This window comes from Pelophylax lessonae (assembly GCF_965119305.1).
Source record: "Pelophylax lessonae genome assembly, chromosome: 12".
NCBI lineage: Eukaryota > Metazoa > Chordata > Amphibia > Anura > Ranidae > Pelophylax > Pelophylax lessonae.
Window position 1 is genome coordinate 116302393 of NC_138779.1, and position 19290 is coordinate 116321682.

Consider the following 19290-nt stretch of genomic DNA (forward strand, 5'->3'; position numbering starts at 1 on the left):
TCCTAGCTTTATCCCTAGTTTACCCTAAAACATTTTCTACCAAGGTAGCGTTATCTTACAAATTCCTCGGTTGTCTGACATTTTGAAAATTCACTATGATAGTTTTTTCTTTCTGTGCATTATATTAAAGTAGTTAAGGTTATTACTATAATTGACACTGATAGAGTACAATGATACCCAAACACATGGCTGGCAATCCAAGGACATTTTAGTTGAACTCTTTCAAAAGGGTTTAAGTCAATTTGCTTGCTATGATATAATACAGAACCTGAAATGAGACATACAAATCTCACCGCTGCATTGATCAAAGCCAAGTTATTAAATGAAAATGAACTGGTAATGATCAGTAGACTTCTTATGTTACTGAAACATGAACAGAGAAAAGAAATTGACAGTCTGATTCACAGAAAGGTGTGAAGAGACACCTTTTGATTTCATACTTCTTTGAAGTTTCTTCTGATCTGCTATTAGGAAGCAGATTCCAGGAGAAAGAATCTTTGTCAAAGTAACAATAGATATCCATACACTGTTACTCACAAATTAGAACAGGTCATTATATTGTTGATTATATATTTATTTTGTGACAGAGCTGTGACACATCATGAAGTAAAATGGCAATCAGCGTGAAGTTTTGCAGGTTCTTGCCTATGGGTGTTTGTGTTAAGCAGAGAAAACTGGCTTGGCAGTTGTTTGGTAAAGCCTTGTCAGGGTCCTGGAGCTTGAAGCCTTGCAGAGTATTCTGTGGGATGAAACTTCCAACCCTGGGTTCAAATTTTGGTGGTGACCACCACCTGCTGTGCTGGTTCTGACTAGCATTCAGGGCTACACCCGCACCCACAGTCCGTAAAGCTGCAAGGGGGCAGCTAGAGGTGTGCAGAGTGCTTGTGAGGTCTTTGGGGAAACAGAAAGAGGCCCTAAGCCTGAAAGCCATATCAGAGGCACTGCTAGAGTAAGCCAGGAGGCTGGATGAAGCATATTCAGTTATTTTATAGCATTCAAAGAGAAGCAGATTCACAGTGGTGAGAATGTGCAAGAGTAAAATACAGAGCCACAGGCTCATTATGTGAAAAATATGATAATTCAGCCTCATATGGCTAATGATGTGCGTAGAGAAACCATGTTGCAGCCATCAGATAAAGCTGTGTCTCCTTGGATAGATGGATGCAAAAAGGGCTCTGTGTGAACATGGGACAGACAATTTCTGTTGTTCCAGATCAGGGCGCTGCTGAACAACTTGTGGACTAGGGGGTATGTGCTTGCAGCAGCAATCATCTTAGGAGATGGAAATCCTAATCCTAAAAGAGAAATGAGTAAACATTTGTGCCCCTGGCCTATGAATGGGTTAAAAACAATGAAGTGTTACCAAACAAGAGGCTGATGAAAATTTGGCTGCAGGTAAAAAAGTTCAGATGTTACGACAGTGGCTGTCAAGTGTCGAGTGCCAGTGGGGTTGGTAAAGTGTGTTGTGTGCCATGATGGTTGGTGTACTGTGTTAAGTGCCAGTGGGGTTGGTGAAGTGTGCTGTGTGCCATGATGGTTGGTGTACTGTATCGAGTGCCAGTGGGGTTGGTGAAGTGTGCTGTGTGCCATGATGGTTGGTGTACTGTGTCGAGTGCCAGTGGGGTTGGTGAAGTGTGCTGTGTGCCATGATGGTTGGTGTACTGTGTCGAGTGCCAGTGGGGTTGGTGAAGTGTGCTGTGTGCCATGATGGTTGGTGTACTGTGTCGAGTGCCAGTGGGGTTGGTGAAGTATGCTGTGTGCCATGATGGTTGGTGTACTGTGTCGAGTGCCAGTGGGGTTGGTGAAGTATGCTGTGTGCCATGATGGTTGGTGTACTGTGTCAAGTGCCAGTGGGGTTGGTGAAGTGTGCCGTGTGCCATGATGGTTGGTGTACTGTGTTGAGTGCCAGTGGGGTTGGTGATGACTACTCCACTATATGTGTGTCCTTTTCAGACACTGCCCTGACAGGGTTGGACAAACTAAAGCTTGGAAGTAGAAGAGCTCCAGAGTAGTAAATGAGTGAAATGGAAAGCAGATGGGAGTAACCAAACTACAGAAATAGAAATTGGGGAGAAAAAGGAACCAAGAGAGAAACCTGAAACAGAAACTGAATGAATGAAATCTAGATTTAAAGTTTCAGTGACCAACAGATTATGAACCACAAACGAGGCTGGGAACACACAGTCATGTGAAAGTAGAAGAGGTTCTGGATAATAAGGAAGCTATAACACATCTGGGACTCAACTAGAACCCCAAATTACCTCATCAGATCCCTAAGAAAAGTGAAGCAGTAGTAGCAGTGACGGTTTGGAGCCAAAGCAGTGAGATAGTTCAGTAGTAGAAGAAAGCAGAAAGGACTCACAAGTCCTCAATGTCATGAACAGAGCCCCCTTCAGCAAGAAGGGAAAACGTGATGACAAGCAGGAAGGTGTCTATGTAGGTGGCAGTTGGCACAAATATGCCATGTGGGGTGGTACAAGTGTATGTGTACCATCCCCCCAGTAGGAACAGGAGGGGGGGGGGGTTATGCGACAGGGCTGCACTGTATCAGCAGGTAAAATGGAAGTTGGGGTGAGTAGTTTTGCAGGTGTAAAGAGGATTTGGTATCACCATGTATTCAAGCCTCTTACCGGAGATCGAGTGGACCATCATACAGTATGGTCAAATGCACATGTTACGTCTCCTTATGCAGGGGAACTCCAGGAGACCAGTGATATATCCGGTCAGGGTTGGTTGATTATCAAGATAAAAATTAAAAGCATATGTGCCCATAGTGTAATCCATAAAAAATTACTGGACATGGCTGGTCCTAGCGACCAAACCCTAGCGCTGAGAACATTGGATGCTGTCAGCCACTGTACATTCAAGGACAGCCCTGATTGCCGCACAGCCTGTGCTGTTGCTGAGCGGCATGCCTGTGGCAGCAGGGATGCTGACTAGGTATTTGGGCAGGTCGCTCTGGGGGATGTTTGGACCGGTTGGTTGGGGTCCAGGCTCATCAGGACCCCCAGGCCCCCTGCCTGTGTATGGGCTGGGCCCCCTGCACCCCTGATGATGCCCCTGGCTGTAACCTTAAAGCTGAAATTTACTCATTACAGTTTGATAATAATTATGTTTTTTTAACAAAAGAACATAAATTCCAAATTAATATTGATGCCACCAAAATTAGTGTGTGCTGGAAATTGCCTACAGCATTGCTCTTGCTTCTTGCTAGAGGCCACAATTTTGTTGAAGCTCAGAGCAGTCAAATCACTATTGAAAACTCTATCCTCTCCAAGGTCTCAAAAACTTAAAGCATTTGTTACCCTAAAAAAAAAAAAAAAAAAAAAGAAAATGGATCCTGTTCCCTTAAAGCATAAATAACAGCACAGTGCTTGTGCTGTGTAATTTGCCCCCCTCTATCACCTAACAAACCTGGCTGATCCTGCCAGTTTCTACCCTTCCCCTCTGTACACTGACCACAGTGTATCATGGCTGCTGAGCCCTGACTTTGTGGTCAGTGTATGTGCCTCCGTCATCCACAGCCCTGCTCTCTGCTCTCCTGTGTCCTCCTCCCCTCCCTGACTGTAAGCTTTGTCAGCCAACCCCCCCCACACCTTCTGCTGCAACTGAAATAACTATTAAAATGTAATGTAATCCTCTTTATTTTTTAAGCCTGTGTGCCTTTGTCTATGTGTTTTATAAAAAATGCTTTGAATACTTTATTTCAGTGTGCTGCTTTGCGATCATGTGACCGGCTGACTTTCTCTCTTCTCCTCCTGAGTGACATCAGCAGGGGAATCTCGGCCCCGCCCCCTGCATCTGTCAGACGGGAAGAGGAGAGAGAACCAGCCAGTCATCGCAAAGCAGCACACTGAAATAAGGTACTAAAACACATAGACAGAGGCACACAGGTTCAGAAAACAAAGAGGATTATAGAAAGTCACACAAGTGGCTTAACAACCTCTTTAATGTTGTTTTTTTTCCATTAGTATACATTTCAAGCCTGGTTTGTATGTCTTGGCAAAGTTAGAGACTAAGGCTGAGAGAAGCTTTAAAGTAGAAGTTAACTTCCATGCATGACTTTTACCTATAGGTAATGTATATATCTTTTTACATTACATGCAGCCAGTGACATCACTGGTGCATGCACTCTGAAGGATCGGCCAGCTATGCCATTTCTTCAGAGCCCCATGCAGTGCCCGGCGAAAGTAACATCATCGCGGCACCGGCCGGTCACAGAGTCAGAGTCCACGAACCCGGAAGCAAGGCGGGTGAAGATGGAAGCAGCCTCAAGATCTGACATCTCGACGTGGGGGGGGGTCTTCGTTTTAAGGTAAGTTTAACATAATGTGCTAGTATGTGATGCATACCAGCACATTATGCCTGTATCTTGCAGGGTAAGAAAGAAAAAAAAAAGTCCAGTGGTTTACAACTGCTTTAAGCTAAGTTCACACTAGAACGCTATGTGAGAAACCAGCGATCCGTGTAAGTTTCCCACACCGCGCTCAATACGCACAGAAGTTGCGATCTGCAGCACGTGTCATAGTGCTGAGATAAGGGAGAAAGAAGAGAATTTCAGTGAGATAAAATAAGACACTATCCTTGAAAGTTTAAAGTAGTTCTAAAGTCAAATTATTTTTTACCTTGAAGTGGAAGTAAACTCCAAAGGATGATTTTTCCCTAAAGGTAAGCCTATAGTAACGCTTACATATAGGTACAGTAAATATCTCCTTCTATGCGATGCATCCTACCACATTATATCTTTCCCTTGCAGTTTAAAAAAAAAAATGGTTTACTACCGCTTTAATGCATTCCTTGCATTAAGGTGTAAAATGTTTAGACAATTAAAAGAATGGTTATAGAAGATCAAATTTTTTTGCCAGAGGCAAACATAACACTTACAGTGCTTTGAAAAGGTATTCATACCCCTTGACATTTTTCACATTTTGTCATGTTACAACCAAAAACATAAATGTTTTTTTGGGGGGGATTTTATGTGATAGGCCAATACCACCAAATGGTACATAATTGTGAAGTGGAAGGAAAATCATAAATGGGGAGGCGTGCCTTGGCGTGTGGGGAAGGTGGCTGCCTGAAGACAGAGCTCCAGGAGACCAGCAGCCTCTCAGTGCTCCTCTGGCATTCCTTCTGCCCTAGAATGAGCAGACTGCTTAGGCATTCCTCCGGGACATGCTCACGTCGGTCATCGGTGACTTCCAACACCCACAGCATCCAAGAGATCTTCAAAAGTCCCGCTCGGGCTGCGGCACACCAAGTAAGATGGCGCTGACACGAGGGGAGGACAAGTTCAGTGAGGGATCCCTATCTGCCACAGAGGACCCGGTAAGCGAGAGGGGGAACTCAAACTATCCCCTTACACTGGCAGACATGACCACAATAGCTGCAGATATTAACCACTTAAGCCCCGGAGGATTTGGCTGCTAAACGACCAGGGGTTATTTTGCGATTCGGCACTGCGTGACTTTAACGGACGATTGCGCGGTCGTGCGACGCTGTACCTAAACGAATTTGGCGTCCTTTTTTTCCCACAAACAGAGCTTTCTTTTGGCGGTATTTGATCACCTGCGCGATTTTTTGATCACGCGCTATAAACAGAAAAAGAGCGTCAATTTTGCAAAAATAGCAATATTTTTCCCTTTTTTTTATATGAAATTCCCCCCCCAAAAAATGTAAAAATCTAAATTTTTTAACATTTTCGGCCAATTTGTTTTATGCTACCTATGTTTGGTAAAAAAAAAATCACAAAAAGCGTATTTTGATTGGTTTGCGCAAAAGTTGTTGCGTTTACTGACTAAGGGAAAGATTTTTGTCATTTTTGTTGTTTTTTTTTTTAACGCGTAATGGCGGCGATCTGCGATTTTTTTTGCGGTACTGCGACATTGCGGCGGACAGATCGGACCCTTGACTGACATTTTTGACACTTTTGGGGTTACCAGTGACATTTCTACAGTAATCAGTGCTATATATATGCACTGTTACTGTAAAAATACACTGGTAGTGAAGGGGTTAACTTTATTTGAGAGGGAGGGGCTGTGTGTGTCCCTAGGGGCGTGATTCTTACTGTGATTGGCTGTGGCTTCAGCTGTATGCAGAGTGATCAACGGATCTACATAGTAGATCCATATGATCAGCTCTCATACAGAGGGGAGAATGACAGGCAGCTTGTTTACACAAGCTGCCTGACTTTCTCCCTCTCCCCCGCCGATCGCAGAGTGGCCGGCGGACATCGGGTCCGCCGGTCACACGCGCGGGGGGGTCCGTGACCACGCGGGAGCGGGAGCGCGCCTCCGGCGGCGCGCGCTCGCTCCCTAGACCCTCACAAGCTAGTGACGTAGCCCTACGTCACTTTGCCTGTGAGGGGCTGACCGCCGACGTAGATCGGCGTGCGGCGGTCGGCAAGTGGTTAAAAACACCTTTTTCTCAGCCATTATGGATCTGAAGGCAGACTTACTATTACTTACTGAAAAAATGGCCACAATGGAAAAAGCAAAAAGCAGGAGAGACAGGGCCATAACCCAAGCCTGGAATAATTCACCACAGCATCACACTCAGCACATTTGATTGAGATAAATAGACATCTGGAAGACCTTGATAACAGAGGTAGGAGGAACAACATTAGGGTGCGGGGGGTTCCTAAATCCATCAACTCAGACCAACTTTACTCTGCCCTGAGATCCATTTTTAATAACATAATGGAAAAGCCTGTGGACTCACCCATTGACTTTGTACGGGCTCATAGAGCTCTGTGAATGAAAAAAAGCACCAACAAGGGACTTTATATGCTGTCTCCAGAGCTTCCCATTAAAAGAAGAAAGTCTTAACCAGGCAAGAATGAACGATCAAATTATATTCAATGACAGTACAATTGCATTGTTTCGAGATCTGTACCCTATCACCCTGCAGAATAGAAGGGCCATGCGTCCCCTGCTGGACCTACTTAGAGAAAAAAGCATCACATATAAATGGCGCTTTCCCTTTGCTCTGCAAGCCACATCAAATTGGAAATAATTTATTCTGCGAATGCCAAATGAACCGAGTTCCGAACGCATAAACCCCCTGACTTACAGGGAGATCGGAAAGAAATAATTCAAGATTATCTGGTCCAAAGTGGGACGCCAAATCTTTCTAATGAAGACGCAGAGTCTATGGAGAGTCCGACTTCCTCAGAGGAATTATTGTCCGCGATTAAAAGTCTCAAGCCTGGGAAAAGCCCTGGCCGAGATGGCCTTACTGCACATCTACAAGACGTTTAACAACATCCTCGGATCCCCATTAGAGCGCACATTGAACTTCCTAATGGATCCCTGACAAATACCAAATTCATTCCTGATGGTGCATGTTACAGTGCTTCCCAAACCTGGCAAGGATCCAACTGATTGCTCCAGCTATAGGCCTATATCTTTGCTCAATCTGGACCTGAAACTTCTTGCTAAAATTATTGCTAACCGATTACGCACATTTCTTCCTCAGCTGATAGGACCCGAACAAGTTGGGTTCATGCCAGGGAGAGAGGCAAGGGATAGTGTGACAAAGGCCCTTAATTTAATTCATCACTGCCTTCGAGCCGGCTTTGAAGGTTTTCTTTTGTCAACAGATGTGGAGAAATCTTTTGACAGGGTACCATGGGACTTTTTATTGGCTACTTGTTCCCATATAGGTTTGAAACCTCATATGCTTACATGGATTTCTTCTTTGTATCAGAACCCAATAGCTAGACTGCAGATCAATGGCACCCTATCAGAGCCAGCATCAATTAAAAATGGCACCAGACAGGGATGTCCACTGTCACCCTTGTTATTTATACTATCCCTAGAGTCATTTATCCGCACAGTCAACATGACCTCTCCAATCAAGGGTCTTGAGATAGGTAATAAAACGTATAAAATTGCCGCTTATGCAAACGACCTGCTAATTTGTTTTTTAACGCAACCACACACACACATCTATACCTATTTTATTTCAAGCCTTTTACATCTACGGATACATTTCCAATCTTAAAATACAGTACACCAAATCAGAGCCCATGAACTTATACTTCCTGCGAATATACTAGTGCGGGCACAACAGAATAATTCTTTTAAATAAGTGCCTAGTGCACTTAAATATTTAGGAGTGTAGCTCACACCCATGCTAAATAATACCTTTGCACACAGTTTTAAACCATTACTACGTTAGATTGAACAAGATCTTTCCAATTGGTTGCTTAAATATTTTTCCTGGTTCAGCAGAGCTGCCATTGTTAAAATGACCATATTCCCAAGACTGCTATACCTTTTTCACACATTACCAATCAATTTACCGACTACAATCTGTACTTTCTTTCTGTGTAATTTCTGTGGGCACACAAAAACCCTGTATCAATCTACGCCTACTCATGAAACCCAAGGTTGCGAAAGGCATAGGTTTTCTGAATATCAGGCTATATTACTACGCCTCACATCTGCCCAGAATCATCGACTGGCATTGCCATTCGGACAAGGACTGGGTGTCACTAGAGGAGAGTTCCACAGAGGTTCCTCTAAAATTGTCCCTGTGCATTCCCTGGTCTAAATGCCCACCAGATCTCAAACATCATCCAATAATAGGTGCCACCTTGCAGGCATTTCACAAAACAGCCCTATGTTACCATATTTCCACATCCCTGGGGCCACTAACACCGTTATTCAACAATCCCGATTTCCCACCAGGCCTAGGCTAGAAGTGATTCACTACAAAAAAGACACAACACCATTATTAATCTCATAAAGGTCAATTTTAATAACATTCAATTACAATATGATTTGTGTCGCAATTGTATACGCTTTATTGTTTTTTCTTTATTTGCTATTCCCCCACGAAAGTGGAGTTACCCTTTAAATTGTAACCAACTTTATTGATGTCTTTATATTTTGTTAAAGACTTAATCGTTTTATATGTTGCTTTAATATGCTCAGTAAAACCTCCCTTTTTTTTTTTTTTTTTTTTGAAAAAAAGAAAATAATAAATGGTTTTCAAAATGTTTTAGAAATAAATATCTGAAAAATGTGGCGTGCATTTGTATTTGTAAAACTTTGGCGTGCATTGTTCAGACTGAAATCCAATAGAGAATCTGTGGAAAGACTTGTAAAATGCTGTTCACAGACGCTCTCTATGCAATCTGACAGAGCTTGAGCTATTTTGCAAAGAAGAATGGGCAAAAATGTCACTCTCTAGATGTGCAAATCTGGTAGAGACATACCCAAAAAGACTTGCAGCTGTAATTGCAGAGAAAGGTGGTTCTACAAAGTATTGACTCAGGGCGACAAAATACAAATGCATGCCACCCTTTTCAGATATTTATTTGTAAAAAATTTTGAAAACCATTTATCATTTTCCTTCCACTTCACAATTATGTGCCACTTTGTGTTTGTCTATCACATACAATTCCAATAAAATACATGTTTTTGGTTGTAACATGACAAAATGTGGAAAATTTAAAGGGGTATGAATCCTTTTTCTAGGCACTGTATTCTAAAACCTGGGTCCATTGTAACATGTTTATATTCTCCAACAAAGGTAAGGCCCTCTTGGGAGTCTTTACTATGAGGTTCTCTCTCCCTCCATCCTGCCCCTCCAGTGAGTTCCAAAGCCCCTTTCTTCAACTCCTCCCCCAACTCCCCTCCTTCCCCTTTTTTTATTTTCCTTGCCCCCCCCCCCTCCACCTTCTTTCCCTCTTGCTTTGCTTTTTCCTTGACATAAAGAAAACGTACTGTCGGTTCACACTATGGCGATCCGATTTAGAGGGCGACCTGTGAAGTCGCGTGCACCGCGACTTCGGCGCGACTTGCACGGACTTCATAAAATGAATGTCTATGCAAGTCGCTCCAGGTCGCCCCAAAGTAGCACAGGAACCTTTTTCTAAGTCGGAGCCAAGTCGCCTGACAAGTCATATTAGTGTGAATGGGGTCAGCGTCCTGCTTGCTAATATCTTTGTTGACGATGATGATGATGACACTCACCCGTCAGGCTACATAATCAGATGCAAAGTTTTTTTCTCTCGTTCAAAATATTTTATTGTTTTACGAACAGAGAACAGATACAACAGGGATGCATACAATAGCATTCAGAAAAGTTTGTACATAACAAAGGCTATATGAGGGTACAAAAACATGGCTAACAAATGCAAAGCATGAGCAAAGATGAAGGGAGGTGAAGCCCCCCCAGGATTGGAAAGTGATGGGTTCAAGGCCGCGATCTCTACCCGATCACCCCTAATGGGTTCAAACTGTGACAGGGAGAGAGAAAGACTTTCCAGCTTTCAATCCTTCCGTTTATGGAGAGTATTTAATGCACATGTTGAACGTTTCCCGCAGGAAATGATTGAGAAAATTGTTCAAACTGATTTTAACTGTAGGAAGTCATCAAAATTCGTAGTAAAACTGGACCTATGTTCTTTGAAAAATAAGCCATTGTAGCAACAGTATATTGAATATAGCTAAAACAACCTAAAAAAAAAAAGGGGGGGGGGGAGAAGTGGTAGGGAAGGTAAAGGAGGGGTCGAAAGAGAGGAAAGTCAGTCAAAGAGGGAATGAGGGCTGGAGGAGAAAAGAGAAAAAGAGTAGTGGGGAGTCCCGAGGATAGAGCGAGCATCGAGATGGTTTGTGGATTATACTGGGGCAGGGGCATTACCAGCCAGGAGAGGTGAAGAAGGGTTGGGGGAGGGGAGAGAAGGGGAGAGGAGGGGAGGGGAGGGGAGGGAAGGGAAGGGAAGGGAAGGGGAGGGGAGGGAAGGGAAGGGGAGGGGAGGGAAGGGAAGGGGAGGGGAGGGGAGGGCCACCGGCTGCTTTGTTTATATTTCATGTCTAAGATTTACAATTGCTTTAAAGGAAGGTTATAATACAGCAGGTGTTGAGAAAAATTAGTACTGAAAACCTAATATAGGCATCTAGCAGTACTCTAAAAACATTCAATGTAGAGTCTACAGACCTTGTTTGCTACAGTTGGAGGAAGACTCCAGCCATGAATTTGGGCTCTCCCATACTCCTTCCAGATGTGCGAGCGAATCTGGCGGTAATGTTCATGTTTCTTGCTTCGCAATGGTACAGCATCATCATCACTAATGAGAACAAAAAAATGTTTTTAGTCTAAAGCCATCACCTTCAAACATATATACGAGCCAATAACACCATGAAGGTCTTTTCACTTTGCAAGCTTGACATGAAGTAAGTATGATCTTTGTAGCCCTGTATTGTCACTGAATCTGGTACCCCCAAAGTTGTAGCTCCTTCTGGTGTCTGGAGGTGTCTTCTTTTTTCTTCCTTCTGGTGTCTCTTTTTAATTTAATTTAAATATTTTTTTTGTGACCTTGGGTTAACCCTTAATCCTGAACACAGAATTTACAGACATTCTGTCTTCTGCTTCTGCTTAAAACTAGGCCCTACCCCCACAGGATTTAGCAGTCCTATGGTATAGTTTCTACAGGGCACTGAGGCTTTTGCTGTAGACTGAATGACCCAGTTGGAGCGTAGGTGTAAGTTGGGGCCTCTGAATATATTGTTCCAAGAATTGAAGCTGGCCATAGAGGATACAGTTTTCTTTCCTGCAACCATGGGATGCACGATTCCCCGTCAACACTGACTCCAACTCCCATGGAGCTATTGTGTTTATAATTGCATCATAAAAATCTAACATGCTGGTTGTTCCCAAGTCGAACAACCGATTACAATTAGCCTGCCTATACATGGTTCAAATCCAAGCCAGTTCCTGCTGAACTGGCTGAAATCCCAACGATCTATGGCCAGCTTAACAAGCTACCTGAGCACACAGAAAACAATATGAGGATTAACAAAGCTACTGTAAAGGTATCACAAGATGCCTCGACTTTGAAAGTGTTATTAGTTTGAACCATTTTAACATGACAGGTTTTCTTTACATTTCTCAGTCCCCCTATGAATATCAGGGGTGGGGGATTTACCATTGAATTCTCATGCTTTGACAGGTATATTAAGTTGAGTCTCATTTAGACAATGTAATCACCTCACCCAACTCTACCAAGCTATTCTTAGTGAGATGCCCTATATAAACACAAGTATGCCAATCATAGAAAGCGCTTGTTTTTTCATCTGAGCTGCAAGTAGAGTGAAGGTGACATAGGACTGCAAAGGATAGATTGCAAGCAGTTATACCCTACCCCTACTTCACCTACAAGAGAAAAATCTATTTCATATAGAAATCGGTTCAAACAAAAAAAATGTTATGTTAGCATTAATACAATTAAATGAAAGTGATTGTAAAGGCTGAAGGTTCTTAATAAAAAGCCGTATTTGTGCAGCAGCCCCCTCAGCCCCTCTAATAATTACATGAGCTCCCTCTAGATCCAGCAATGTTGCAGGAGTGCCTCAGGGGCCCAGGACTCCCCCCTCCTCATTGGCGTCACCGGCTCCCTCTGCGGTCAATTAAAGTCAGTCAGCCAGTGAGGAAAGAAAGGGGGCAGGGCCGGCCCGCGGCTCGGTGTCCGAATGGACACAGGGAGCTGTGGCTCGGCTCGGGTGCCCCCATAGCAAGCTGCTTACTGTTGGGGCACTGAACAGGAGGGAGGGGCCAGAAGCACTGAGGAGGGACCCGATTAGAGGAGGATCTGGGTTGCTCTGTGCAAAACCAACTGCACAGAGGAGGTAAGTATAATATGTTTGTTATTTTTAACAAAAAGAAAAAGGAGACTTTACAATCACTTTAATGGCAACAACTGACACACAATATAATACTGAACGACAATAAGATACCCACTTTGTATGTGAGGGGTTGTGTGTGCGAAAACTGACAGACTGGTTCCGTGCAGAGTTGCTCATCTGACCGATGGAGTAAACAGCGGATGCAGAGCGCGCTCTGTGCAGAGAAGTGGGTGGAGTTGGTGGCGGCGTTACTGCTTTTCCTGGTGGACTGCTGGACGAGCTAAATAATCTGTCAAATCTAGAGTAAAAAGAAATAATAAAAAAAAAAAAAAAATCAAATACTATTGAGAGGGGTTGCATGCTTCTGGAAATGATAGTATATAAAGTATAGCCATCTAAAAAGTAACCTGTCCGGTAAGAAATATGGAAGTGGCCATTGACAGCTTGTTTTTGAAAGGTGTAAGGGGAACACAATTTTTTTTTGTAAAATATAGAAATTTGATATGATCACATGTGTATATTTTTGATTTATATAGTGATAATTTTATAATTGTTTTTCTTGATATAAAAGCATGAATAGAATGAGAGAGATATGTATTTTTATCTTTCCTATATGTATCCTTGCCCCTCCCTCCCTATGTCTATGCAGTTGGAATGCAGTCAAAAATTCATCATAATTGCAACTGATGTGAAAGGGCCCTGAGGGTTCTATTTGTACGTTTCACACAGGCAATCCAATCAGGTTCGCCTGTCAGTTTTTTTAAACAGACCTGATCAGAAGGTCCATGCATTTCCAAGCAGGTGTATGCATTCATTTACACCCAACAACCTGCAGGTTCGATCCGGTCTGCAAGAAAAAAAAAAATGGAGGAGCACTACGTTCTCTTCCATTTGGGTGGACAGGGTCAGAGGCAGCCATGAATGTGTACGGAGTTTATTTACTCATGGCCACCCTTAGAGTAAAGTGGGATCAGTCTGTGTCCACTCTGCAATAACTGAGACACAGTTCTGTCATCTGCCCCGTTTTGCTCCGATCAGCAGGAGATTAGTTCACAGATCCCCTGCTGATTGGAATGGAAGATGCCCCTGTGAAAAGGCCCTTAGTTTTTGCTGCTGGTCAAAGAATTGCAGCAAAAGGACAATGACAACTTCAAGAGTTTATATCAGCTGATTTTAGAAATCCATCTACCGTATTTTCCGGCGTATAAGACGACTGGGTGTATAAGACGACCCCCCTAATTTTCATCTACCGGTAAAACTTATACTTAGGTTACCTTGGAGATATTATACTCGGCGTATAAGACGACCCCCCATTTTTGGGCGATTTGTTTGAGGTTCAAAAGTAGTCTTATACGCCAGAAAATACAGTAATTGGTTTTTATTTTCCTGTCTAAATAAAAAACAGTATTAAAATGTGTTTTATTATCTGCTTTAAATAATGAATTACTGTAAACATTTAACACATACACTTTCCAGATGGAGGATTTTTTCATCTGTACAGCCTGAACTTCCTTGGAAGCCCTGAAATAAAATGAAATACAAATACTGCTCAGTAATGTTACTAAATCAAAGGAATGTCATACTGAAAAAAACAGCACATTTTCTACATTTTGTGATTAGGATTGGCTAAACAAGTGTTTAAATTTTTTGCAGGATTTATGGAATGTCACAATTTTAACAATATCCTAGGTCAGGGATGGAGAACCTTGGCACCCCAGATGTTTTGGAACTACATTTCCCATGATGCTCAACTACACTGCAGAGTGCATGAGCATCATGGGAAATGTAGTTTTAAAACATCTGGGGTGCCGAGGTTCGCCATCACTGTCCTAGGTGAATAAACAAAAGAAAAACAGATTTCGTTGTGCCTGGGTGCAGGGGCGCTACCCTCTCTCTCCTCACTGGACATGGTGGCAGAAGCCATTGGCTCCTGTTGCTATCAATCGAATTCTGTGGGGTGCAAGTGGGGGACTGGGTGGTGCCAAACCGCACTGTGTGTGTGTCAATAGATGCGCACAGCCCAGCTCAGGATCTAGCCGGTACTCAGAAAGGGGGGGATGCCAACAGCGCTGGATCCCAGCAGAGGAGGTTCGGGGCTGCTGTGTGCAAAACTGTTACACAAAGCAGGTAAATATGACATGTTTGTTATTTAAAAACAACAACTGTATGATCACTACAAGGCTTGCCCTTTAAGTTAAAACTCACCATCCAGACCCAAAGAATGATGGTGTATAAAACGGTGAAGCTACTGGATTTTTTTGCTAATGAAGATCTTCACTATGTCTGGTCTAAATGATGCTTTCTTCTCCTCTCAGAAGTATGCCAGATTAAAGGGATTTGTAACCAGAAGGCGGCTACAGTTACAGCAAAAAGGGGTCCTAGTTTGCCACGTGTACTTTCTCCTTGGTGGATACAACATTAAAAAGGATGGAAGCTTCAAGTACCTGAGTTCTATTGTTCACAAAAGTATCACAGAGATTACTCAATTTTACACAAATAAATGATGAAATCTAAAGAAAATAAATCACTTGTTTTTCTCTATATAGCTCTCCTACCAGAGTTCTGTAAAATGCTGAAACCTGGGTACGGTCAAAACAAGATGAAATGTAAGCTTTGGTACCTTGAGTGGCTAAATCCAAAAAATGACACCTTTGATATTGTAAAAACATATACCTAAGCAGACTTGCATGGACAGATCATGTCACTCAAGTGGATGAAATTACACTACAAAAACATTTCTTGTAACTCAGCTGGGAGGAAGACGTCCAAGAAGAAGACCTAGACTGCAACGGGATCACCAAATTACCAATAAAAAGCAGTGAGTGGATTGGTGCTCTATAACAATGTCTCTGGATGAAAAGCTAAAGCCCTGAGCAGGTAGACTGTTTCAGTACAGGCATTTACAGTTTAGCGATTACATAAAATGCATAGTAGAATTTTGTTTTCGATTTCACTGAATTTAATTGCCATAATGCATTTCTGAATTATATACAGCCTTGTGCCTCTTGATCCTCAGCCATAGATAAGTTATCACCTGAGCATTTCTGTCCTGCGTACTGCGTCCTGCAGTTCCATCAGCTTCTCTTTGTACTGGTTCCTCTCCATCAGCACACGTGCCATTTCTGCTCTGGTGAATCTTTTTCTTTGAGCTGCTGGAATATCAACCTAGGAAATAGTTTTGGCAACATATTTTGTTAGTCCCCTTTTTGATGAGGTCCTGTACAATAAATATTAGTATAGCAAAGTTTTAAATATGATTTTACATCGTTTTTCAGCCATTATATATATATAAGTGTCTAAACATCTGATGACCTGTCAGTCAGATGCACAAATCGTTTATGAAAAACTATAGAATGAAAACTAACCTGTGCCTCAACGGATTCCAAGAAAAGGATTTTAGGGCAAGTACAAATGTCCTTTTTTCTTTCTCCTCCATTGAGGAAATAGGCAGTCTTACAAACCTGAGGCCTGAAGCCAAAATGCCTAAGAAGCACTCAGCCCTGATTGAGTTTGCCTTGACTGGAAAGTAGGGAACCTGATCCTTTTTTTTTTTTTTAATTTTTATTTTCCTTTTTACATACAAAATCGGACAAAAAATATAAAGCAGTGTTAATGCAGCCAATTACTTGGGTCAAACACTCCAAGGCTTTGCGTAAATAGACAACGAAAAAAAAGAAAAGGAGAAGAAGAACAGGAAAAAAAAAAAAAAAAAACACGAAAAAGAAACAAAAAATCAAAACAAACACCAAAAAAAAAAAAAAAAAAAACAGAAGAAAAAAGGGGGGGGGGGATTGGAGATTCAAGATTCAGCCTGAGCCTATCTAGGTTGCAACCCCTATGTTGCCAAAAAAATTGGCCGTGTCCCTAGAAGAATACCATTCAGTGAATCTAAAAGAGCGTATCATATCTGTCAAGCTCTCTTCTGAAAATGTATATTCCAGAAATGATCTCCATCTGGTAAGAAATCTCGGGGTAGTACGTAAGTAGGAAAGCATTACGTCAAGTCTTTCCAGTTGGCATAGAGACAGCAAAGATTTTTGGACCTGTGAGAGATTTGGTGGGGGAACCTGATCCTTAAGGGCTCTTTCACACGGTCCGCATTCCGTTGCGGACCGTGCTCTGCTCAGCGGGGATCGATCCGCCGATCCCCGCTGAGCCGGCAGATGACAGCTCCGTTCCTGTACTGTGTGCGGAGAGGGAGATGTCAGAGCCCAGCTGCTCTCTATGGGGAATTGGATGAGAGCGGACCACCTGTCCACTCTCATCTGATCCCATCCGATCCCCAGGACGGATGGAAAATAGGGTTTTCATCTGTCCGGATTTCACGGACAGGATCGGATGCGGATGGCAGCGGACATGTCACCGCTGACATCCGCTGCTCCATAGGGCTGAATGGGGCATCCGATCAGATCCGCCTAAAAAACTGACAGGCGGATCTGATCGGAACGCCTGTGTGAAAGAGCCCTAAGACCATAAGCTTCCATGACGGTCTGTCTGAGCCACCTAGAAATGGTCTATGGAACTAGAAGCGAGGGCACTCTGAGCATATTCAGAACAACAAAAATAGAATATATCTTGCAAAACGAAGAAGTGATGAACATCCGTTTTCATCCACTTCCGCTAATTTCCATTTTTTGGAATGGATGAATGCCCTATTTTTCATCGGACGAAAAAACGGATGTAAATTGACAAACGGTTTGTTTTTCATCCATTTTTGCATTGGTAGTGGATGTAAAAAAAACAGATGAAAAAAAACGGATGAAAAACGGACGGAAAACGGATACATTTTGACGCGACTGAACTGATGAACTGAACAGACCGTATTTGTGAAAGGGGCCTAATGAACATGTATCCATTTCATCATATTGCTGATTTACAGCCCAAAGCACAGACATGGAATATAGGAAGTTGCAAGGCTAAACTAGTGATTTAACGGTGTCTCCTGCTCAATTTTTTTTTTAAATAATCTTTATTTAACAAATTCAAATTCAAATAATAACATACAAAGACATAGAACAGCAAAATAGTACACAAGTGCATTTAGAAAGGACATAAAAAAGGCACAATCGGCATCATGAGCAGTCCGGACACCGTTAATGCAACAAGAACGTCCATAGGGGTCAATCAATCAAGCATTGTGAAGGCGTGTGCCAATATCGGCCAAATAGCAAGTACATTCGAGGACCCCCAGGATGCGCCAAGTCTGTCAGTGCCTCCCAAAAAAGGTCTCCGCAAAGGGAGCCGGAGAGCCCGACGGACATCACGCATATTTCAAACAACAGAACACATTAGTATCCATATTACAGTGTATACAACTGAAGAATTAGCCACTGGCCTCGGGGAAGAGACAGTGAGAGAGAGACAAGGTCTAGAAAAACAGAAAGACAGCAGAGGGGAAGAGGCAAATAGGAGAGAGAAAACAGGTAGGGAGAAGGAGGTCCGGGGTGGAGGGCGTGGGCCCCAGGCAGGAGAGGAGCAGTCAGGAGTCTCAATGCTTAGCTGCTAACAGTAGTTGTGCATACATCTGGGATCTCATCAGAGTAATACATCCACCCCATCCAAGTGTCTTTAAAGCATTCCTCTCTGCCCTGTGATGTGAGAACTCGCCTTTCCGCTTCCATCACCAGGTTGACCTCCCGTTTCCACTCAGAAAGCGTGGGACAGGTGGAACTTCGCCAATGCCTCGGTATGAGGCACTTGGCGGCGTTCAGCAGGAAAGGAACTATACTACGTTTGTAGCGTTTGAGTGAGGAGCGGGTATCATGGAACAAGTACTGAAGGGGAGTGCGAGAAGGAGGAGTGAGAGACAACTTGGACACCCAATGATGGACAGCGTCCCAGAAGGGCTGCAGCAGGGGGCACTCCCACCTGGCCGCAGCCCCTCCAACAATGGGGGTCCGTGCCCGGAAAAATCCGGGCCAACTTGGCAGGGGTCCTATGCCATCGAGCCACGAATTTGTAGGCCGACTCCTGTATCCTGGTGCTAATGGAGGAAACATGGGTCAATAGCAGGATGCGAGACAGCTGTGGGGGAGCGAATTCCACCCCCAGCTCTCTCTCCCATTCCTTCATGAAGTAGGGAGGCAAGGAGGAAACCCCACTCAATAGCAATTTGTACATATGTGACAGTAGATGGCGGGATTCCGGGGGGTCAACAAACCACTTCTCGAAGGCCGAGAGGCTAGTAATCGGTCGTGGAGAATTCGGGAGTGTGGCGAAGAAGTCAGTCAGTTGCCTATATCGCCAGTCAGACATCGGAAAGACGCCAAAGCGGTCGCGTAGAGTCGCTAAGAGTAGCAAAGTGCCCGCAGGAGCGAACTTCCCGCAGTACAGTTTGCCATCAGCGCTCCAAGAGCGAAAAAAGCATATATCTTCCCCCGGGGGTAACCAGGGAAATCCACCCAGGGGGGCCAAAGGGGACACGCCGGAGGACAGAGCGCCAGACGCATTAAGGCCATCCCAGATGCGAAGTGTGGCTATAGTCAGGGGTGACGTCCAGGCCGACAGCCCACGATCACTGGGCGGAATCCACGGGGTTCCCGCAAGATTCCGCCCCGCCAGCGTTTTCTCCAAGGGGACCCAAGGTTTAGATTGACCATCGTGCCCCCAGTTCAGCATACGAACCAATGCCATAGCCTTATAGTATAGGGTGACATCC

At 43.6% G+C, this 19290-nt stretch overlaps 1 protein-coding gene across 2 annotated transcripts in view; it reads right to left on the reverse strand.

The window, feature by feature from the left end:
- Positions 1-19290, reverse strand: part of LOC309568522 (C-Jun-amino-terminal kinase-interacting protein 4-like) — a 203620-nt gene that overhangs the window by 52508 nt on the left and 131822 nt on the right. For both annotated transcript variants that reach the window (XM_082274207.1, XM_082274206.1), the window contains 4 exons: positions 15667-15797; positions 14100-14153; positions 12748-12930; positions 10948-11077 (listed from right to left, as the gene is read on the reverse strand). In XM_082274207.1, the coding sequence (XP_082130333.1) occupies positions 10948-11077; positions 12748-12930; positions 14100-14153; positions 15667-15797 (498 nt within the window). The remainder of the gene's footprint in view (positions 1-10947; positions 11078-12747; positions 12931-14099; positions 14154-15666; positions 15798-19290) is intronic.